General features: G+C 37.3%; 1 protein-coding gene across 1 annotated transcript; it reads left to right on the forward strand.

The window, feature by feature from the left end:
- Positions 1-1,971: 1,971 nt before the first annotated feature.
- On the forward strand, positions 1,972-23,905 carry LOC114537883. The gene is made up of 8 exons (XM_028558995.1): positions 1,972-2,182; positions 14,469-14,567; positions 16,597-16,747; positions 18,933-19,232; positions 19,779-19,945; positions 20,078-20,285; positions 21,882-21,910; positions 22,223-23,905. Exons 2-8 carry the CDS (start codon positions 14,478-14,480, stop codon positions 23,903-23,905), a joined length of 2,628 nt encoding a protein of 875 aa, XP_028414796.1. The 5' UTR covers positions 1,972-2,182; positions 14,469-14,477.
- The last annotated feature ends 492 nt before the right edge of the window (positions 23,906-24,397 follow it).

Raw genomic sequence — 24,397 nt, forward strand, 5'->3', positions numbered from 1 at the left:
GAAAAGCATTATCCAATTCGACGAAAGCTTCCAAGCTCTGCGACTTGTCCCCATAAATTCTTAATGGCGGACAATTTACTTAAGTGGATATATTTGAATGACAATGCAGGATAGCATACGTTTGTCAAAGGGATTGATTAATAATTATACCATTTTTTGAAACGTTAACCTTTTCAAATATGCCGACCTTCTGAATTAACTTTCATATACGTGTGAAAATTGTCAGTTGCGTAAAATTTTCCGTTTGAGTTTATAATTCAAAATGTACTGCGCGTTTTGGTGTCATTTTAATAATTGACTGTCGAGATGAGAATGCATGCTGTGTGACTCCACCCGGCTATTTTACGCAAAGTGATATTAATTAGAAGGATGGCCGGAAAATAAACGAGAAGTTGTCTCCAGTATAACGCATTATTGGGATTTTACAGAAACACTTTCCGTTTATGATGATATTGTGCTTAGAGGTAAGCAAAGATTGTTATTTCTGAGACAATGGTTCAAACGCTTCTTGACGCAATTCACTCCGGCCACCGTGGGGTTGAAGCGTGTAAAAGGCGAGCGCGAGAAGCAGTGTATTGGCCATCGATGTAGTAAGAAAATGCGTTCGCAAATGTAAAAGATGTAACGAAGCCAAACCACAACAACAAAAAGAACCGGATGTCACACAGGGTACCATCTCGACCGTGGCAAAATATAGTTATGGATATATTTCAGGCAGATAAACAGAAGTATCTGGTGACGGTTGTTACATACTCGGGATGGTTTCAAGTTGATCATCTGCAAAACACCAAAGCAGTGACTGTAATCAAGAAGATAAAAATGCATATTAGTAAGTATGGGACTCCGGATACGATGACGAGTAATAATGGTCCACAATTCAGCAACGAGCACTTTGACTACGATTGACTACGTAGATTCGACTACGGCTCCCGCTACGGCTACGAGATTCGTCACATTGACGTGATATTCGTGATACTTCGTACTGACGCCATAGACTCGTACCGTCGCTCATCTGACTACGGCATTTTAAGAAAACTTCGTAGTCCTCACTACGTGATTGGAAAAGCAATAAAAGTTGATATTTTTTCTTTTTTCCGGAAAATAATTTGAGATAACTCTTTTTCGTGACCGTGGCCTTTGATTATGTGTATTTTTCGAAATAGTAGGCGTAAATTTTCGAAAATATTTGACACGATAAACATGCATTTATTATTGTGTTTGCAGAGGTTTATCATGCCAGTACGAGGTGGCGTATGCATACAACGTTTGTTTCGCGCCACAGTGACGAATCTCGTAGCCGTAGCGGGAGCCGTAGTCAAATCTAAAGCTCTCTAGTAACGGTTGAGCGACATCCGCTCACGTCATCAACATGAGTGGGCTGATCCTTATCCAGCCAATCAGCGTTGAGCGTGAACTGTGTGTTAGCGTTAGAAGCTCGTTCCAGCTGTCATATGTTGTTGTCGCACTAGTCGAGTTGGTCTTTAACTGAATCGGTCAATACCTAAAAATGTTCACAACTTAAAATATTTATCATCAACAACTATTAAGATTTTCAAACATTGCTTCTGTGAACCTTATTTTACAACTGCGTATACTACTCTTTTAATCGAATTAAGCTTTCTCTGACGTAATGCATGCTTAAAATGCCCGAATGCGGGGAGCTTTGCAGGGGCCTTAAACATGCATATTTTTAAATGTAACAGTTAAACTTGGCAACGACATACGACTGTTGATCCAGATGAGATGCGCACGTTCTGACAGCGTGATTGATGTTTTCACCTTACCACTTTATTTGACCCCACGAAATGCCATCCATGAAAGGAAAAGTAGTTCATGATTGCGACTGGCCGAAATATCTCTGTGGCAAAAATTAATTATTTATCCACGTCATTGCAGGTGATTTTTCCTATTTACAACTATTTTTAATCTGCATATAACTCAACAGAATAAAGCCTTCCGTAACACTGGCAACGAAAAAACAACACAGTATCGTTTAAATTACAATATCCACAGCCCGTCAGATATCCAATATCCACTGTACACATTTGAGTGTACATTCTGCAGTACATCTAACGCATCTCGGCAGCTGGTACAGGCCCTATAAAACTACGGTGGCTTCGATTTACTTGGTGTCTTCCGCTGTAAAGTTTCTGTGAGATACGTGCGTCTACGACGATTATAGGTACGTGCTGGGGGGAAATATTTCAAGCCCGAATTATTCAATGTGCCGATACTTAATAGTTAACATTCACCGAAAGCGTTAAACGAACACAAAGTCTCATTACTGAACGAAACAATCGTTAAAATACAGTTTCCAAATGGCTAACAGTGCTGAATCCGTGGAATATAGCAAGCTCTTATTGAACAAACGTTTAATAACGTTGGCTTAATTTCTTCGCACGAAAGTCGCCAGCTTGGAGAACTGAACCCTTACTTGCATACGTACGGAACGCGAACATGGATTTTGCTTGCTTGAACATTACATTCTTGTAATAAACATTTGATTTTAAAGCCTGTATTCTAAAAGCTCACTCACACTCAAACTCATTGAGTGGGAGATCTTAATGTTATCATAACGTTTCCATGACGATATTTCCAGCCGAATAGGGGCTTGATTTTCAGTGTTTTACCTTAAATCTTTCCACCAATTTCTAAATAACTTTCTCATTAACTAGCATTAACAAAATTTATAGGTCCCACTCAATCAGTGTAAGCATGAGTGAGGTTTTTGAATACAGGCGTAAGTGTGGGCCGGCAACAAGGACAGATTTTATTCCATAGAAATAAAGACAAGTTTACTTATTCCACAAGATGTCATTTTTGCAGCGATTTTAGTCGGCAAAATGCAAACGGAATACAAAAATTGTTTTATATAGCGAATCCGGCATTCAGCGCAGCCAGTATAAAGCCTCTTTTAATTTCACGGAAAGTTTTTCGATAAGGTGTTCTAAACAACAAGTACGATCGTACTATAGTGGACCAGGAACTGCGTAACCGAGTTTAATTTCTGAACTGCATTGTATTTATAACAATGGAGAGGACAATGTATTTCTAATCGTTTCCGTTTACTTATATATAGGCTAAATATTAATGATATGTATATATTATTTGCTGCAAATATATCAAGAATTGCTTGTAACTTGCTTCAAAGATCAAAAGTAAAAATTCGAACTCCGTCAATCGATGCGGAATATTGCTTAGAATAATTGTGCCAAGTTTCATTCCGATCAAACAAGTAATGCTAGAGCCTTAGGGTTTTTGTGGGTAGCCTGCGCATGCGCGGCTAACCACTATGTAGTCGAAAAACTGTCCGGATGTGTCTGTCTGTCTGTTGCCACATGTTCGGCAATCGTCGGATATACGAGAGATGAACGAGAGATGACGAACGTACTGTTCGTTCTACTTCCGGAAAATTTCATGGCTTTCGGATCCTTTCGGATGAGAGAACCGAACTACGTTAATACGTTTGTCAAATTTTAAAGCAAAGGTGAGTACTTTAAAGTTTGTGTATTTTATCTGACATTTGTTATTTTAATCGCTCGTTTTTCTACCGTGGTCGAGGAGTTTCGATCGCAATCGGATTATTGGAGCGTAGATATATATTCGGGGCAAACTTGCCTGCACTGACGGTTTGTCAGGCGCTCTACGTGTCGGAGGTGCACGTATCAAAAATCAAAATCAAACAACCTGGAGCCATTGTTGCTCGCACTGCTCGTCATAGAGCAGGGTACTATTCACGTGAAAGGCCACGTATCAAAACTAAACCTAGCCATTGTGCAGGTATTGAAACTAAACCTAGCCATTGTGCAGGTATTGAAATCGAACCCAGCCATTGTGCGGGTATATAAAACGACAGCCGTTGTGCTCGTACAAACAAACTATTTAACATTGCTGCCAACTTGCAACCCAAATATACCTGCCGACTTGCTGGCAGATTACTGACAAATAAGAGACTTTATAAATTCAAGAATTGACATTTGGTTTCTGAGTTCTAGACCATAAATATGGGTGTTACTATTGAAGTTTATCGCGCCAGGATTGGTTCACATCACAATTTTACAGATTGTCGCAACAGTCTGTGTCGTCTTAAAGGTATACTTTGGAATCAATTACTATTAATGTTTTACTTTAATGTATTCTGCTTGCCTTATCTCAAGAGCCAATTGCATAATAGCCAAAAAACAGTGACTTATTCTTATGGTATGTTCAATGATATACTATCACAATGTTTATGTGCCATTATTACTGAGACTTTCAAATGATGTGGAGGAAAATCCAGGTCCTAGGACTATAAATGATATAGTTGACCCTGCTTGTACAATCCATGCTGATTTTAATCAAGGTAATGAGCTAATGTTTGGTGTGAATGCTGGTAAACAGTGTGTAGCTATGTCATTATATGCAATTGTTTACAATGAAATTAAATCTGTCAATATTTGGGACAAGTCAATTCTAAACTCAATTTTAGTAAGTGGAAACAGTTTGTATTGTGTTATCAGCCAAAGTATAAATAAGAGTTATTTATTATTAACTGATGTGCCTAAGTTTGTAGACATAGATAATCTTACCTTTAATTTGCAATATAGTGATTCCTTTTCAGGATCATTATATTTGAGTGAAAATAATCTCCCATATGTGACTCTTGAGCATGCTCTGAATGAAGTATTTCATTCTTTAAGCTATAAAAGTTGTTTACTTACAATTGGTATGAACACTGTGGCAATCATGATGCCTTTTCCTGATGTATTTAAAGTGTTTGATTCTCATTCACGAGATATGTATGGTAGACCATCCGCATTGCATTACTGTGTTTTGATATCAGTGGAAGGAATAGAAAATCTTGCAGAGTATTTTCGGTTAACTTCAAGGTGCAATGAAGCAAATATTGTTTTGCCATTTGAGTTAAAGGGTTTAAGGTGCATCGCTAATAATGATTTAGAGACAGCTACTCAGCTACTTGAACAACATAGTGTTAACAGAAAAGAATTGAACAATCAAATAATCGGCAATACATTTAGAAAAAGGGTGAGACCAGATGAGTCACCAGAGAAAAAAGAAGCTAGACTTGCAAAAAATAGAAATGCTGATAAAGTAAGAAGGCAAAATGAGTCAGCAGAGCAAAGGGAAGCTAGACTTGCAAAAAATAGAAATGCTGCAAAAGTAAGAAGACAAAATGAGTCAGCAGAGCAAAAGGAAGCTAGACTTGCAAAAAATAGAAATGCTAAGAATGCAACAAAACAAAATGAAACTACTGAGCAAAGGATTGCAAGAATTGCAAAAGAGAAAGAAAGAAAGAGAGCTTCCAGAAAAAATACTTGCTCTGAAAAGCAAAAGAAAAGTAATGAATCACATTCAGTTCAAAATATTGCAAATGCTGAGAATTGTTACTTGCCTAGTGAAGATATTGATACATTGACACTTGTGAGAAATTTTCATAGCTCTGTATCTACAGGACCTTTGTATGTTTGCACTTGCTGTGACCAATTATGGTATAAACATTCTGTTTCTCTGGCAGACAGACTAAGAATGGTCAATCCTGATATAACTAAGTATCTACAAAGTATAAAAAGTGTTGATAACATTGAATGGCTTTGTCAAACTTGTAACAACCATTTAAAGAAAAGCAAAGTTCCCCCTTGTGCAATTGCTAATGGCATGAAATTTCCAGAAAGACCTTCTTTCTTTGATCTAAATGAACTAGAATGTCGACTTATTGCTCCTCGGTTGGCATTTCAAAAGATTTTTCAGGCCCCAAGAGGTGGCCAACTCAAGATTACAGGTAATGTTGTCAATGTGCCTGCAGATGTCAACAGCACTGTTAATGTGCTGCCCAGACTATCAGATGATATGGGTACTATTAAAGTTCAACTTAAACGAAGATTACAATACAAAAGCTCTGCACTTTCAATGAATATAAGACCTCACAAAGTAATGCAAGCAACTGCATGGTTAATTAACACAAGTGCTTTGTATCAAGATCAAGGAATTATAATAAACCAGAATTGGTTGAGAAACCTGGAAGAGTCATTGGATGTGACCAGTGATATTGAGACATCAAATGGTGCAGATGATTTAACATCAAACCTCCCTGAAGATGAATGGAGTGAGGCTGAAGCAGAAATACCAGCTGGAGTAACTGATAGTATGTTGACTCCTCCAGACTTTGTCAGTGATGGTGAAAGACAGGAAATCTATAATGTTGCTCCTGGTGAAGGTAACAGGCCATTGAGTATATTTAGAGATCAGTACTCTGAAGAAATGTCATATCCAGGCATATTTCTTGGACAAAAAAGACCTGATGATAAACAAAGGTTGAGAAGTGTTTACTATAGTGACATATGTAAATCTGAGTTAAGAAGATCTGATCGACGGGCTGCCATGTGTGTTGAAAACATATTCTTCAAAGCTAAGAAGTTACAAATGAAATTCTTGATTGGTCAGTCACAGATTGCACTCCGAAAAAACAAAATAGGTACCAGAACACTTACTGCTGGAGACCTAAAAACTGCAGAAGGTTTACAAAGTTTAATAAACCATGATGATGGTTTCAGATTCTTGAAAACTCTTAGGGGTTCACCACCTTATTTTGAACGAGCCAAAAAAGACTTGTTTGCCATGATTCGTCAGTTAGGACCAGCATCATTATTTTGCAGTTTCTCATCAGCAGAAACCAAATGGAATCATTTATTAAGAATTCTTGGTAAACTTATTGATCACAAGGATTATAGTGATGAGGAATTGAACAATCTCAATTGGGAGGAAAGGTGTCGACTAATACAAAGTGACCCAGTAACCTGTTCAAGACATTTTGATTTTCAGTTCAATACCTTCTTAAAAGATGTCTTAATGAGCGAGCTTGCTCCATTAGGAAAAATTAAAGATTGGTTTTATAGAGTTGAATACCAACAGCGGGGATCACCTCATATTCATATGTTGATATGGCTTGAAAATGCACCTGTGTTTGGTGTTGATAAAGATGAAGATGTTGTTGCTTATATTGATAGCATAATTACCTGCAGCAAACCAGAAGATGATACAGAATTACTTGATCTTGTGAATAGACAGACACACAGACATTCTCATACTTGCAGGAAAAAGTCTAAAAATATTTGTAGATTCAACTATCCACAACCACCAATCAGATGTACTCAGATTCTTTATCCACTCGATGGAGATATCTCTTCAACTGTTGCTAAAGCCAGCAAAGAATTGTGGAAAGAGATTAAAACGAAACTGAATGATTTTAAGGAAGGTAAAAACATTACTTTTGATGAATTAGTGCAAGAGTTAGGTGTTTCGGAACGGCAATATATTCTTGCTATACGATCATCTTTGAATACTCCAACAATCTTCTTAAAAAGAAGTCCAAATGAATTAAGAATCAATAATTACAATCCTGTTTGCCTTCGGGCATGGCGAGCAAATATGGACATTCAATATGTCTTAGATGTATATGCATGTGCAATGTATATTGTATCATATATTTCCAAAGGTCAAAAAGGAATGAGTGAATTACTGCGTAAAGCTTGTGCTGAAGCGAACGAAGGTAATACAAATATCAAACAGCAAGTTCGTGATATTGGCAACAAATTTTTGAATTCTGTTGAAATATGTGCACAAGAAGCCGTGTATATTGTTTTGCAACTTCCAATGCGAAAATCTTCTCGTAGTGTAATTTTCATTAACACATCTCCTCCTTCTGAAAGAGTCGAATTACTTAAACCATTGAGTGAAATAGAGAAAATGTCTGATGAATCAGAAGAAATTCAGTCTGGTGGTCTTTTAAAAAGATATGTAGAACGACCTGATTGTTTGCAAAATGTGACGCTGGCCGATTGGGCAGCATGGTACGACTCTTGTGGTCAAAAAACATATAGGAAAACAAACAAGCCTGACGTTGATAATCTTCCATTAGAAAATAATGATGAAGATAATGACGACGAGTTGTTAATAAATGACGATAATCTTCACATTGTAAAAACTCCTGAAAATATCAAAATAAAAAAAAGATCTCGAGCTAGAGTAATCCGAAGTGTCTGGTTCAATAAAGAGACTCAACCTGAAAAACATTATCGCGAGTTAATTATGCTCTTTACTCCTTGGCGGAATGAGCAAACCGATTTGATGGGAAATTACTCCTGTTTTGAAGAGCACTATTTAGCTCGAAATGAAGAAATCAGTAAGCAAATGGAACAATATGCTGTTTGTAGTGAAGACTTAAATGAAATTGGACATCATTTAGACGAATGTGATGATGATGCTTTTGATACCATTGCACCTGTGACACAAGATGTTGAACGACATGATCAGGATGAAGGATGCGTGGATACACATCCTGATTTAAACGAAACATTTGATCATCTTGCTGAAAATTTGGGCATACCGTCTTCTTTACCAAATAATGAGCCGTTGATTTTAAATGAAATGCAAGATAACGAATATCGAACCTTAGTTCAGCTGCTAAATAAGAAGCAAAGAGAATTCTTCTATCATGCTCTGCATTTGATAAAAACATCAGAAAAGCCATTTTACGCATTTCTCAGTGGAAGTGGAGGTGTCGGAAAGTCAGGCAGCATTGAAGTATTACAATTCACGAGCGGGGGACGATTTTCATCGTGTTCATATATTATTGCTTGCTCCAACAGGAAAAGCTGCATATCTTATAAAAGGTAACACGATTCACAGTGCCTTGCGCATTCCAGCCAGTCAGTCATTGAAAAATTATAAACCATTGGATTCTGGAAGACTGAATACGATGAGATGCGAACTAAGTTCATTAAAGTTAATATTGCTTGATGAAATATCAATGGTTGGCAACAGCATGTTCACCATTCAATTGAACAACCGTTTGAAAGATTTAAAAGGTAGTAAAGAAGATTTCGGTGGTGTCAGCATAATCACAATAGGTGACTTATTTCAACTCAAACCTGTAATGGATGGTTACATTTTTACAGATGTTCAGTCTTTAAGTTCTTATGATGTTCTTGCCCCGAACTTATGGAGAAAATATTTTAGAATGTTTGAGCTTGATGAAATCATGCGACAGAGAGAAAGCAAGATTTTTGCAGAGATACTTAATCGACTTCGTGAAGGTAATCATACTCCGAGTGATCTACAAAAACTAAAGGAAAGATGTATTGAAGAGAGTGCTTGCCCCAAAGAAGCCCCACGTTTATTCATTCAAAATGCTTTAGTTGATGAATACAATGATATAGTTTATCAATCATTTGATGATCGTGATAAATACATAATCAGGGCACAAGATAGCGTAATTGGAGCCTGTTCAGCTGAACTGAAAGAAAAGATAATGAGACAAATACCACATGTTCCTTTGAAAAATTCAAAACAGTTGGCTTATAAACTGCATATTGCTGTCGGACAACGAACAGAAATTGCGGTGAATATACGCACTGATGATGGTCTGACAAACGGTGCAAGTAATGTCATTAAGCATGTTCAATTGACTGATAATACTAAACCTTCTGGCATCGTTTGGGTTCAGTTTGACGACGAAGATGTTGGAAAGAAAACCCGACAAGAAAATAGAATTCTCTATGCTCGAAGTACATCTATACTAAGTACTTGGACACCAATAAAACCTGTTACAACGCAATTTGCTGTAGGTAAAACGAAGTCTGCTCAAGTGGTAAGAAAGCAATTTCCTTTGAGGCCAGCTGCCGCGAAAACGGTTCATCGATCACAAGGTGATACTCAGTCACAATCGTCGTTAATTTAAATACAAGAAGAGCAATTCCTCATATTCATTACGTCGCTCTAAGCCGAGTAACAACAATCGAAGGGCTATATATAACTGATCTTTGCGAAAGTAAGATTTCCGTTGATCCTAAAGTTGTAGAAGAAATGCACTTACTGAGAAATGAGTATAAATTAGATCTTTGTTTCACTCCGTTGTACATGCTGAATCCCACTGATTTAAAAATTTGCTATCTTAATGCAAGATCTTTGCACAAACACATTGAAGATATACGAAAAGATATTAATTATACGTCTGCTGATATCCTAATTTTTACCGAAACGAGATTTCGTGAAGAAGATCCTGGTGAAATGTACGCAATTGAAGGCCATGAGTTATTCAGAAATGACGACGTTTCAAATCTCAACCGTCCATATCATGGAACAGCTGTTTATTCTAAACTTCCTATGATTATTGGATATCCTTGTGCAAGAAACTGTCATGGGATCGAGGTAACTATTATGAAGATGGTCGAACGTCCAGACCTAATTGTAATTGGAATATACAGATCTCCAACACTTGCATTATCATCTCTTTTGGCTGCCATTTCTACGACATTGGAGGAACATCCTTCTCCACAGGTTATAATCATTGGAGACTTTAATGTCAACTGGCTTGATGAGATAGAACGAAGATCACTGTACAATCTTATGATCAATACCAATGGCCTCGAGCAACTTATAACTAGTTCTACAACAGATAATGGAACATTGATTGATCATCTGTATACGAATTTGATTGAAGAGGATATCCAGGCAGGTACTCTTGAAACTTACTTTAGTGATCACAAAGCAATTTGGGCCTCTCTAAAGGTAAGGAGGTAATCACATCCAGACATAGCGTTAGCATGTTACAAGAAAAACCATAGTATTGACATGGTAAGATGAACCCAGGTAAGGAGGTAATCACGTCCGACTATAGCGTTAGCATGTTACAAGAACAACCATAGTATTGACATGGTTAGATGAACACAGGCCAATATTTATTGGCCTGGCTCCAATTTAACAAAAGGTAAGCATTTAATTTTGAGTTTTTTTTCATTTTCTTTTCTCATGCAATTTGACCATTTCCCTTTATTTTTAGGTTCCGGTGGCATATTTTCAAATTATTCACACGATGTCGAAGCTGAAACACTAATAATTTAAAGGTAAATAATAGATTCGTATTGCATACTAGCTATACATATGCGTTTGTTTCTTTGATAACGCGAGTTTTTGCTTTTTACAGGTCTCAATCAGCTACAATCACAAAGAATTTTTAAAAATGTCAGCGTTGCTTGTTGCCAACCGCGTGGATCAACGCTAAATTAATCCGAAGATAAAAAGACCACAACACATATATCGGAAATCCTCGTTCCTCTTTCCAGACATCTTCTCTCCACATACCGCAACTGTAATCTGTTCATCGCAGCAACGAATGCCAAACAAGAACAAAGTTCTCTGGTAACCTACTGGTAAATGCTACTCATACCTTCATGGTAACTACTACTGAGCAATACACATTATATCAATGATGATTGATGGCATTCAATGTTGACTGATTGTCGGACTGATTACCACAGGGATAAGATATTGTCAACTGATAAATTTAAACTTGAAAAAGCCACGCAGTTTTTGGACCTACGAACTGGTGCTATTATGTCCAGCTAATTGGTGCTGATAAGTTATCTGTAATCAACATTGCAAACCACCTGTACCTTCCTACTGGATCAATGAAATCATACTATCATCTTCAGTTATAATCGTGAAACGTATTGTCAATAAACTTTGGCAAACAAGTGGTATAATCTTACTGGAACAATAACGTTTAACCTTTATTGACTATTAACATAACTATAACATTGATTTATCAACAAAAGAACCAATCTTGTATGTAACAAAGACATGCTGATAATCAAGGGACATCAAAACGAAATAATTTGAAGAAGTCTGAAACCTTCTTTTTCTCCTTCTAAACTAAGCTTTATGTTATCAGACGATGTGTGCCACCATCCGGAACCTTACTCTCTTTTTTCTTCTGTTCACCTATTCTGCTTAAAAAATTTCATTTCCTATCTCTTGTAAAAATGCTTTTATATATGTTTTGATCTGTCGTAAAATGTATTTAATACAATAAAATATTATAATATATAGATTGTGTAATAAATCGACTTCGTTATAACTGTATTCAACCAGCTAACTATAGCGCGTTTATTCCGTTGTCTATGGCATTAGAACATAAGACTAAAAATATTGCAGTTAATCATGTTTTACAGGCTACCCACATGTACGCATTGCGTACCTATTTTTTTAAAGAGCGTCGCCCCCTAACAACAACAACAACAACAGCAACAACAACAACAACAACAACAAGATTAGCAGCGGTTAGGGACCAGTTCCTGGTCCAAAAATACGATAATATGACTCAGGTGTATGAAATTCTTCTCTGAGTTACCAACCGGGCAAGCTTAAAAACTATTGATTGCGTTCCGAAATATTCCGAAATGATCGATTAAGCGCCGCTACTCGAATAAGCGCCGCTGTTGAATAAGCGCCGCACCTCGATAAAAAATTAATAAGCGCCGCTGTCGAATGAGCGCCGCACCTCGATAAAAAAAATTAATAAGCGCCGCTGTTGAATAAGCGCCGCGGCGCCTATTTAGGAAGATAAATAACGGGAGCGCAGTAATTGGTGTAAGCTGTTGCGTTTCCCTGCGAGTTGTTTGTGTCGTTTACTTATGTTAATTTGTTTGTACCTGGCAATGTTAATAAATAAATAAAATAAACGCTAAAAAATGTAGAAATAAACGATTCTTTATTTAAACCCGTTAATCCCCGAGCGGGCGCGGAGCGCCTGCGAGGGTACTAATTCCGCTCGGAGATTAGGAATTACACCCGGAACCCGGTAGAACATAGGCGAATCCAAAGTTGTCCAAATTCTTTGTCATGGACGGTCGACGTTGATTGGTTTTTTAAGTTTTGCGCATGCGCGAGTAACGTCTGGTAATCAACGAACATTCTGATTGGCTAAGACAGAAAGTTTGTATTTCAATGAGAACGTCAGCAATTTATATTAACTGTCATTTCGTAAACATTTTTGTAAAAGCGTTTCATAAACTTTGTGCAAAGGAAGTAAAACGAAAAGAAACAAGATATATGAAGCATGACAGTTAGCAAAGATGAACGTGGATACAAGACAAAGCCGTGTAAGAGGAATAATTCATAATCTGCAAACTTATAAATGTTTTCAAAGTGTTTACTTTGTTTATTTCGTATTTGTTTCGCGACAAGATTGAGCCGTATTTGTATTCTTTTCAGCTTTGTATGCCGTTTATTTGTTAAATTTTCAGCTTTTTATGCAAACGCATAAACCTGTGAAAGGCTCTTACACTTTTGCTTTAACTTCAAAAAGTGTTTTTGAAAGTGTAATTTGAATTTTGGTACAAAAATACACACCATATTTATAAAGTATAAAACTTTTAGCCGCCGGCGTCGACTGCAAAATACAGAATAAAATAACATTTGAAGTTTTTTCTTTGTCTGTGAAGATTTTGTACTGTTTTAATCGTTCGAAACTTCGATTTTAAACCGTTACTTAATTGCTGGCATGGTATAATGCAGCAAAATTGAACGGGCAATTACCTTTAACTAGCTTTATGATTATTTTTGTATTTAATGATGGAAACATTAGCTATAATATACTCGGTAAAATATAATAAGACTGATTTGAGTTTTGTGTCATTTCATAATATAAGTTTAGTTTAGGTTAACTCAGGAAATTGTGTACTTGGTTTGAAATAGCGAGGGGTTGCTGCATGCATGTATTTCTAGTCCTAACATTTAAACTATTGAGAACGACGGCCAGTATTGAAACTTAAAAGTTTTATTGTCGAATATCTCTTACAACCGGGCTCATATGACAGTTCTGATAGTTTAAAATTTTCCTTCTTCCTATTAACTCCGTGTCTAACACTTGGGCATGTCGTCGATTCGCCGTGTATGCTGTGAACTTAGCGGGAATCACCCGCCCAACTTCGCGCTTTCTTTTTCCTGTAACCTCTACCAAAAGTTTATTCGATTAATTGGCCTTCAGAAAATAATATCTTTGCTCACTTTGAAATAAGCGCCGCTGCCAAATAAGCGCCGCTGCCAAATAAGCGCCGCGTCATTAAGTCGATATTTGCAATAAGCGCCGCGGCGCTTAATCGATCATTTACGGTATTCGAATAGTAGTTCAGTCGGAAGAGTATTGAACTAGGAAATCAAAGGTCGCGTGTTTGATTCCCAACGGCCCCGTGATCTAGCTAAATTTTCAGGTTGTCGGGTTGGTAACTCCGAGTACAACCATCGCAATATTAACAATATTCGATTCGTAGCTTTCAGTTTAGTGCAAATATTAGTTGAATTAATTTATTATCGCATCCCAACAGAACTTATGCTATAATTATAGTATAAATGACCCAGAGTCGTAGTAATTTATTCAACCTAACACAGCGGTCGCGGTTCGGTTGCGGTCGACCGATAAAAATCGCAGACGACCGTAAGGGAAAAAATACCTTCGCAGTGGCCGTTCGCTTCCGAAAAAAATGTTATGAACAGCTGAGAAGGGTAACACAATAACCAAATCGGAAAAACCTCACGAAATGTCTGTCAGACCGAGTTAGGCTGAGGTACCATATAATTGCAGTTAATTGCCTGAGGTTTTTTAAGTTGTTGATCTCCTTTCTTTAATTCAGTGATCAGAGATGATTATCGTTCAAGGTGGTATCAACCATAGTGACGAACATATGCAAATAATTCGAAAAGCAGCGAAACGAGGATATGCGGTTCTGATGGTAAGTTTTTATCAAAATTCTCAATTTTGTTTATTTCCCACAAGACAACACTTACAAACCAGGGATCCAAGGATACTGCAATGTGTTTTACTTTTGCTACTGCCCACCAAACCGAATATGCATTAGTAAAAATCTTGAAAAACCTATAATTAAACTGAGTGTGTAAAGTTTCTAATTATTGCTTTGATTTAATGATACATAAACTCCTATTAACTGCATTAAAGCTCTATTGTGTATAAAACATTTGAGGCAACATGAGGCAAATGCTACAGTTTGCAGTGCTTGCTTCGACTTCAGAACGATGTGATATAGCATAATACTATTTTCGGGCAGAAATTTGATAAAAACCCGAATTTAATCATCCAAAATAAAGTAAAATTTTTTAATATACCAGGTTACCGGGTAATTTTGTAAATTTCAAACATGAAATTATTAGCAATTATTTCGCTTTCCAAAGGTACACCCTGGGAAAAATATGTCGGTAAAATCTGACCGTAGCATATGCTACGGTTTCTACGGTCTGAATCCGCTCCTGACTACACTATACAAACCTTGTGAGTGTGAAGCATCCCAGTTTGAATCGCTTGATCCAGGCTTCAGTCATTTTAATAATTTTGTATAGTGCTACTATTATTTACATACTTACCATATAAGTAACTGTTTCGTACTAATTGTCAATATCATACGAAGTCCTTTTAACGAGCTGGTTCTCTCCGAGTACGTGTAGGACGCGATTGGGACTCTCGGACATTTACTTCTTCACTTGACGCTGCTCTCGAAGCGACTGTATTAGATTTACCACTTGGGAACACAGGCTCGCTTTGTGACGGCTTACTATCTTTGTCCGTTACAACTTTTCGAAGACCTTCCGTCAGCTTTTGTTGGTTTTCCTTCCTTTCACGGAGCCAGCTCGAGAGCCTTCTTAAAACAAGATGTGTTCAGGGTGATTTGCTTGTCGTTTGCCTCAGCAGTAATCATAGGAGCTAGTTTACTCTGTCTCTTCTCATTCTTGACACTCTGTCACCAACTTTAAGGTCGCAGGGTGTTGCATGTTTCCTTGCATCCGCGTATTGCTTGATGCTGGCCTTGGCTGGGTTGTCGTTTTGTCTTGCTGCGAGTTTGATTTCGGTTTCTTTCGTGGAAGGCGCAATTTGAGTAGTCTCGTTTGAGATGTACGACCGAATATTAAATCGTGTGGACATATGTGGAGTTTGCACGAAAATGACGCAAAAATTTGTGGAGTTCTTGCTTCCAGTTTTTTCATTGAAAAAGCATATAGACTCAATACGCAAAAAAATTGCATCCGGTATTGGAGTCATTGAAAGAGTTAAACTGTTTGTAACACTTAAACATAAACATGCTTCCACAGTTTTCCCATAATATAGGGAACAGTAATCGAAATACGGAAGCACAAGGGAATTCTACAAATTGTGTAGAATTTGTAGAATTCCCTTGTGCTTCCGTATTTCGATTACTGTTCCCTATATTATGGGAAAACTGTGGAAGAATGTTTATAGACAAATTGCAGAAATTGCAAAATAGGGCGGCAAAAATTAAAACAGGGGCTAACTACGATATCAGATCAGCAGATTTGCTCCATGCTATGTCCTGGAAGAGGGTATAATATCAGTCCATATTTCGGAATATTTCGTCCACCTTTAAATAGGGGATTACTGTTTTTTGTCGAAGATGGTCGATTATCATTTGTTTGCACTTTTTAAATTTAGTTGCATTCTCTTATTCTTGGCATTATATATATCTTGGCAAAATAATATAGCTTTGTGTACAATTTTTCCTGTTTTCAGTCAGCATCAGGCGGCGGTGTGAGCTGTGTACATGTGAAAGGACGCTTTGAAGCGGTCTAAACATTCATCACCATTAAAGCCGTTTTTCCAACAGCGATATTTTTGCGCGAAGCGACTTTACTCTTTTTTTTACAAAGGTAAAAAATCGCTTCGCGCGAATATCATCGCTAGTGGAAAACCGACCAAATACTCACATCGCTAATATATGCTAATATCCCTCACAGGATGGCCGCACCGCGGTTGACGCCGTAGAGGACGCAGTTCGAGTCATGGAAGATAGCAAATATTTTAATACTGATTACGGATTATCATTATTGGAGAATGGTGAAGTTGAATGCGACGCTATGATCATGGATGGGAACACGTTAGATCATGGTATAGTTACGCTACTAGGCCGGCTTCGACTTACATTTATAGGGCCGGTTGTTCAAAGCTATAGGTTATCGCTAACGCAGCATGGGTTAAAATTTAATCCGATGTTTTAGTTTAGTATCTGCTGCGCTGCAACTCTTTTCAAAACTTTACAAAACATGACTTCCATTCTACCAGAAAATACTCATGGAAAAAATAACCAACTTTCAGTATGAACAAGCGATTAAAAAAGTTGATGTAATGATTTCCGTCAAATCTGGGTTAAGTCGTCTTTTGAACAACTGGCACCTGTTGGCTATACATGTAGACAGGACTGGTATGACCGACATTTCGGTGTCTTATATATTATATAGGCAATTGAATAATCTAAATAATTCATCATTTTTAAAGCCAATGATTCTAATTTACATCATTATGTGTAAAAACTTAAATCTTGATTTAAATTAATTTATTCAAATGCAATCCACACGCCTTTGAATTTCACTGACAGAATGGATATTGCTGAATGAGGAATGAATATTGTTCATTGTATGGGCCTTATCTGAGACACTCCGTATTGTGAGGGGTAACCCCCCCCCCCCATCAAACGAGGAAATCACACACCGTGTGGATCCCACGCGTAAAGTCGGAAACTGTCGGATTATATTGTAGATATGCGTGGACTCCACGTATGAACAGAATAATGTGTGGGCATGTAAGGTATAGAGCATACAGTGTATAATAATGAGCGTAAATACGCTTGATGACACGTTTGTTCAGCAAAAATTTACTTAAATTACACAAATGCTAAAATCAGTACACGCATGTCAAAAGTGTAAGAACATGTATTAATGATCACGCGGCCAGCATGCCTGCAAGGTTTCCTTATCACACCTTAAGGATTTGGGACAAACTTATTTTAGTGCATTGACAGTGATGATAATGTGATAATGTGACAATTTGATTGAATGAGATGTTATAACTCTGGACATGTGGCTCACTCCCTGTAAGAACTGTAAGTTTACCACGCCTGATGCATGGCATCATCTTCTTTTAATAACCAAAATTTGAAGTGTCAAATTAAACGTCGAACTGACGGCTATATATTACAATCTCTTGTATGTGTACTGTATATTGTAACGAATTTGCATGAAAATTAATACAATAATTCCGTAAAGCAAAAGTACTGGGTATTTTGGAATTCTTACAGGGCCCATTCTGATCGTGAATCGAATGATTGTACATTTAAAATTATGAAGGCTAGGCATAACATTCAAGTAAGCTTTCTTTTTATCAGAATGCTTCAGTACTAGGTCACCTTAATGTGTGATAAGTAAACGTTGCAGGCATGCTGGTGGCGTGATTGCTAATACATGTTCTTACACTACTCCACATGCGTGTAATTTTGGCATTTGTGTAATTTCAGTAAATTCTTGTTGAACAAATATGTCATTATTGTACACACTATGCCTTATACACGCCCACGCATTATTATGTTTGTTAAGTCATAAACATATTGCATAATAGAACATGACGTAGGTGTCATGTGATCATCTCCCACATGTTGTTGTTCTTGTTTCAACGTCACTGCTTGTAAAGGCAAAAAGATATTCTAATAACTGTTTAGGATATCAATCCGACTTATAGTTTATCCATCGTCATGACTAATATGCTAACAATGTTTACGGGTGGAGTCCACGTATATCTACGACATAATCCGACAGTTTCCGAAGGCCCACGTGTGATCCGCATGTTGCGTGATTTCCTTGCTGGATCGGGGCGAGGGGTTATCTTTTATTGAAATTACAGATATAAAAATATGATTGATTGATCCTTTTTATTATTGCCTTCCATTTAGTACTTTACCACAGTATAGTTGGGATATAAAATTGATAAACACCATTATTATAAACCATTAAACCATTAAACTGCAAAGAATTATAGTATAGTTGTTTTGATCCAGGACATGCAAACAAAGAATATTGCTCTATTTTCCATGCCATGCCAAGTTGCCATCTAACCAGTGCAAGGTCCCCTATATACTGTGAATCCCTAAAGGGAAAAATTTTGTTTTAGAACAATAAGCGAGTTTGTTTACATTTTCAGCGAGCCAATCAGAATAAATAAATTTTGACTTCACTATTTCACTTAAAGTATTGAAAATTTAAGCATTCTGCTTGCTTGCATCCCTGATTTTCAATTTCTATAGGAGCATTGATATCTGGGCGCTACTTCCGCCATCCTGTTTCATTTGCCAAATTAATCATGAAAGAATCACGTCACTGTGCCTTGAGTGGCGAGGGCGCTTTTAAATTCGCTAAAGAAAATGGATACCCGTTTCAGTATGACGAATGGACAGACAGTTCAGAATTCCTGAAAACTCCGAATTTGAAACGCCCTGAATATGTACGCAAGAGTTATAAGGGGTGGACAGACAGGAAACACAGTGAGACTGTTTCAGCTGTTGCAAGAGACACCAATGGTCATTTTGCATGCGCGTTGTCAACAGGTATTCATAGCTCGAAGCTAAGAGATTGCTAAGTAAAAAACTCCTAGTAAAAATGCGTTCATAGGCCGTTTGCTTTGTACCGACGAGCATGTTTTCATTGAGAATCTTTTCCTGCGAAGTTTTTATGGCGCATGTGTAGCCCTAACATTCCTTGCAACTTATTTTGAAAACCTTGCTCAGAACCGAAACTAGAACGATAATTGCATGGTGGGCTGTTTAACTCAGTTCTTTCCGACAAATTTCCTTTGTAAGCTAGCTATTGTACTTACAAAAGAAATCAGTTGGGCAGAACTTGAAAATAAACACCGCGCAATTATCGTTCTAGTTTCACTCTTGACCTTGCATGATACTCGTCCAGGAAAACTTGCTCGTCTATATGAGGTTTAAATCGTCGGCATCCAATGTCAGCACTGATAAAAAATTTAACTATCTTGGAACAAGCATGTTGAAAAATATTCTGCAACTTATTGACAGGCTGTGCAGTAGAAATGCCTCTAAAATCTTAATTCGTATGGTTGATTACAACTAGGATGTTTGACATCTTAGGTGGTATACAAGGAAAAAGAAAAGGGCAGGTCGGTAATGAAGCGATATTTGGCTCTGGTGGTTATGCAAATAAACACGGAGCAGCAACCGCATCTGGAGAATCAATTGCGAAAATGACTTTAGCAAGACAAGTCGTGCACATTATGGAAAACGGACAAAGTGCTCAGGTTTGTTAGATATAGCGAGAACAACTCTTGACAATTTGCACGTAAATATATAAGTGCTACTTCTCCTCACAAGCGCTAGTACTGATATAATTGGAATATATAATCGTTCAAAGCAGGCATTTTTCGCAACAGGTTTCCACACAAAAGGCTTTAAAGCAGATGAAAGATCAAGTGGATGACGTTGCCTGCGTCATCGCGATTGATCAACATGGCAATTTTGGTAGAGCTTGTACTAGTACCGAAATGATGTGTTGGGCAACGATTGAAGACAATAAAATGGAATCTGGCTTGTGCTCATTTCAGAGCGATAATCAATTTGTTTCAACTGAAAGCTTAGATGGTAAGAAATCCTAATCCAAGCAAAAAATATACATAACGGTCAACAGTTTGGGCTGCGATGTTTAGACTTATTACGATTGCGTTTACTAATAATATGCTCGTAAATTTTTGCATTGAAAAAAATTTTCCACAATTTATTAAGAAAAATATGAAAGAAAACTTGGCTACTTTTTTGTTAAGTGGAATCAAAATGACAACCGTCATAAATCGATATCTTTTTATGCTCCTATGTTCATCTTAATAGTTAGATCATATAGGAAGCCCAGACATGTTTTCGTTCTCGTGGCGCTCGCGCGTGTACACGAGTCTACTTGGTCTATTATTATGACAAGGTTGGCAAGTTTTTTTACTAAAATATACTACAACGTTTGCTACGGCCTGAATATCTTGCAAATTACAAATAAAAATAATATAAAAATTACATCGGCGGTTTAAACGCCGGTAATTTGACTACATTCTCCCGAAGTTTTAACTTCAAACGTTAATTCTAAGGATGCTAAAAAAGCAAATGTGTATCGATATTTTGACAAAATTTTGTCAAGACTATGCTGGTGGCACCAACCCTGTGGTGTCGTCATCATTTAGATTTGCAAACAAGAAACTGATTAGCTGTCGTTTTTTCAGTTGGAAATTTCGCACGCAAGAGCCAATCAGTTTTCTGTTTGCAATTCAAAATGATGACGACACCACAGGGTTGGTGCCACTAGCATAGTCTTGACAAAATTTTGTCAAAATATCGATACACATTTGCTTTTTTAGCATCCTTGAAATTATCGTTTGAAGTTAAAACTTCGGGAGAATGTAGACAAATTACCGGCGTTTAAATCGATGTAATTATTTGTAATTTGCAAGATATTCAGGTCGTAGCAAACGTTGTAGTATATTTTAGTAAAAAAGCTTGCCAACCTTGTCATAATAATAGACCAAGAGACTCGTGTACACGCGCGAGCGCCACGAGAACGAAAACATGTCTGGGCTGCCTATGGTTACATTCAAGTTTTCAGTGCGAGTCTTGTGGAGCTATTTTGGTTGACCCAGGCGCAGCTATCCAAATAATATTTTACACTAAAAAACTTAATTCGAGTTATGATCCATACGAGTCGATATCTTTTTTATGCTTCTATACGAGTCATCTCAGTGACGAGTTTTGAATATCTATGGCGTCACATAATGACGTCTCACGGCTCCATCTACGTTTTAGAGAATCCCTCTTTCTGGTAATTTTGTTCTACAGCATGCACTGGTTTTAAGCACAGAAAAACAGAAACAAAACTATATATTTGTTAACCGATTGTTCGAACTCATCGTTAAATGCTTTAGATATAAGACATTAGAGAGTTTTTTGTTATATGCCAAAAGAAATAACTCATAAAAAGCATAATTTCAAATAGATAAATAGTCTAAATGTCGCATATCCAAGTGCGCCGCATGTGGAAATAACGCATTATCTCCCTATGCAGGGGTCGTGCGGGCGACACAAATTTCGTCACTCTTAATTCCCTTTATTATTTTTATGACGACACGTCACGTTATGTTGGCAGGCATGCGAGTCACTGCTGTGACTAATGAGTGTCCCGTACTATTATATATATTGCAGACGTTGGGTTCAAGAAACAAGAGAGAGAGGTAAATATCTAGGAAATATAGTATATCAAGGGTAAAAAGCAAAATAGCGTTAGTGGTTTACTGGAGTTGCCATACGGAAAGACAACTTTTAATTAAACTATTTATCTATATCTATATCTACTTATCTATCAATTATAGTTATTATGATATGGGCTTCCATGTTACCTTGATTGCCCCACTGACCATGGTATAAAGTAGAAAAACAGCTTTCTGATGGCCATCTTTAATGATTATTATACTGCATACTAAAACTGAAGGGAAAATCTTTACTTCGATTTAAATTATAACAATTTTTGTGTTATTCATATATAGAACTATAACATGAGCGTCGTTAAAGCCCGATCATTGGCTTTGCGATTTACGGCTGCAAACCCTTGCTGCGTCAGAGTTATCCCATGTGAAGTTGCCCAGCAGAAAAGTCCCTTAACCATGTATATATACGTGAATACTGATGGAAAAGGAGTTCCTGAAGATTTCCGAGAATCCTCGGTGAAATTTTTTTATGATTTTGAAATTGAGTTTGTTGACCTTCAGCAGCGGCCACTTTGTAAAATTGTCACTCAGCTTCCCGCAAAAGAAAAAAGATGCGATAAAAAGCTGAGGGAATTAGGAAAAGTAATTGAAGAGAATCTCAACGTCTTTCAAAATAGATTAAACGTCACAGCCGTTCAAGCCTCGTACAAAGTTGAAGGTTCAATCGTCAAAAATATTCCTTGTGTCACCGTGTATGTTTTAGGAAAAGGTAAAATTCCAGCAGGGGAAACTGACATTTTAGAGATGACTAAACTGAATGGTTATCCCTTCGATATTGTTGAAGGATATTTTCAACTATGTGGCGATCCAAAATCACGCACATTTCCCCTGCGAGGCGGGGTCGGAATTGGAGTTGAAGGCGATGAAGCATCTGTTGGCACACTCGGCGCTTTTTTAGAAGATGAGGACGGCAAACGCTATATCCTCTCATGTCAGCACGTGCTTAGTCCAAACCGCGTAAACAGCGACAACCGAAGAAAAGTAATTGTACAACCTGCTACAGTGGATTACCGAAACAAGGTTTCAGAGATTCGGGCTCAGATGAATGAATGCGAAGAACGTTTACAAAAGCAAAAGAATAAACTCCACATAGTTGCAGATGATGAACGGGATCGTTATGAAAGACGTGTGGAAAAAAGCAGGGAAAGATTAGGAATTCTGCGAAATAACATGGAGGAAGCCCTGGAATCAGAATCAAGAGAAATTGGAATATACTGCAGTGGTTTAAAACAAAACGTAACGGTCTCATTTCGTAGTAAACCAAATGCCAAATTTTATGTTGATGCAGCAATTGCCGAACTGGATGACGAAGAAGCTCAGGAACTTATTGACCACAAAGACGAACAACCTGAAAATATTCAATGCCCTTTGTTTGGTTTTGAAAAGAATATTCATACGGGGTTCAACCCTACAGGAGAAATTGTTGATGTGGAAAATTTTGGTGATGAAGATTTAAATGAGTTACGATTTGTAAAGAGTGGTCGGACGACAGGGTACACGGATAATGGTCAACTTGAAACTTTAAACTTTTTCGCAAACCGTTTAACTTTTGATAGTTTTCAACAATGGCCTTGTAGCGCGAATTTGTCTGACGTTCCATTCAAGTTCTACTGCAGCACTTGTACACCAGTACCCAATTTAAACATTGTTGATCTTAGTTGCCTCAGGGAAAGGCAGTTTTGTTTTAATTGCAGGAATGAAATTGAAAATGAAGTCCATACTTTTTGGGCATATAATTGCTTAGCCATCCGAAGTCGTCGAAAACCTTTTAGTGAAAAGGGTGATTCTGGAGCCTTGGTGTTTGACAATCAAGGTCGTGCTTGGGGGATGATATTTGGGTTCTTTGCTGCAGAAGGCATCAATGTTGATTTGGGCCTAGCATCTCCTCTTAGTGTCACTTTAAAAGCATTGGAAAATAAACTGGAAAAAGGAGAAGGAGGAAAAAAGCTTAAATTATGGTGAGTATAGATACTAGTTGATTTTCTTTTGTAAGTCGCAATATTATCTCCTTCCATCTTCCTAATTTCGGTGGTCTGGTCGATGCTCACTTTTATCATGTTACATTAGACTTGGTAAATTACATAAAATAGGTATATATTACACTAAATAAGCTTTGATTCTAAATTTGAACTCATTCCTGATGTCTGTATTACATTTTTATTTACATTAGTTAATACAACAGACACAGACATAAAGTAATAGATTGGGGGAGGGTAGAGAAGGGGTGTTGTTTTCATATGGGATATCAACCATGTTGAAATTAGTTAGCAATGGTAAGAAAAGCAAAACTAAATGCAGCATGCACAGCTAACGTTAAAAGAACACAGTAGCTTACCAATAGACATATATTCATGTTCATCGACCGTTAAAGCCCTCAATTTCAAAAGGGATGAATAATGCAGAATAATAATAAATGAATAATGTACCTTCTCTATGTTTTCGCTTATAGGTGTA

Source organism: Dendronephthya gigantea, unplaced genomic scaffold, assembly GCF_004324835.1.
Source record: "Dendronephthya gigantea isolate DGI-Jeju-01 unplaced genomic scaffold, DenGig_1.0 000168F, whole genome shotgun sequence".
Lineage (NCBI taxonomy): Eukaryota > Metazoa > Cnidaria > Anthozoa > Malacalcyonacea > Nephtheidae > Dendronephthya > Dendronephthya gigantea.

Bases quoted from the DNA above. Each gene is read 5' to 3' on its own strand.
- LOC114537883 (XM_028558995.1), top strand. From the start codon at position 14,478: ATGATTATCGTTCAAGGTGGTATCAACCATAGTGACGAACATATGCAA. The intron at 19,946-20,077 runs GTTTGTTAGATA...TTTTCGCAACAG, and splicing joins AAAACGGACAAAGTGCTCAG to GTTTCCACACAAAAGGCTTT. The intron at 20,286-21,881 runs GTAAGAAATCCT...TATATATTGCAG, and splicing joins TTCAACTGAAAGCTTAGATG to ACGTTGGGTTCAAGAAACAA.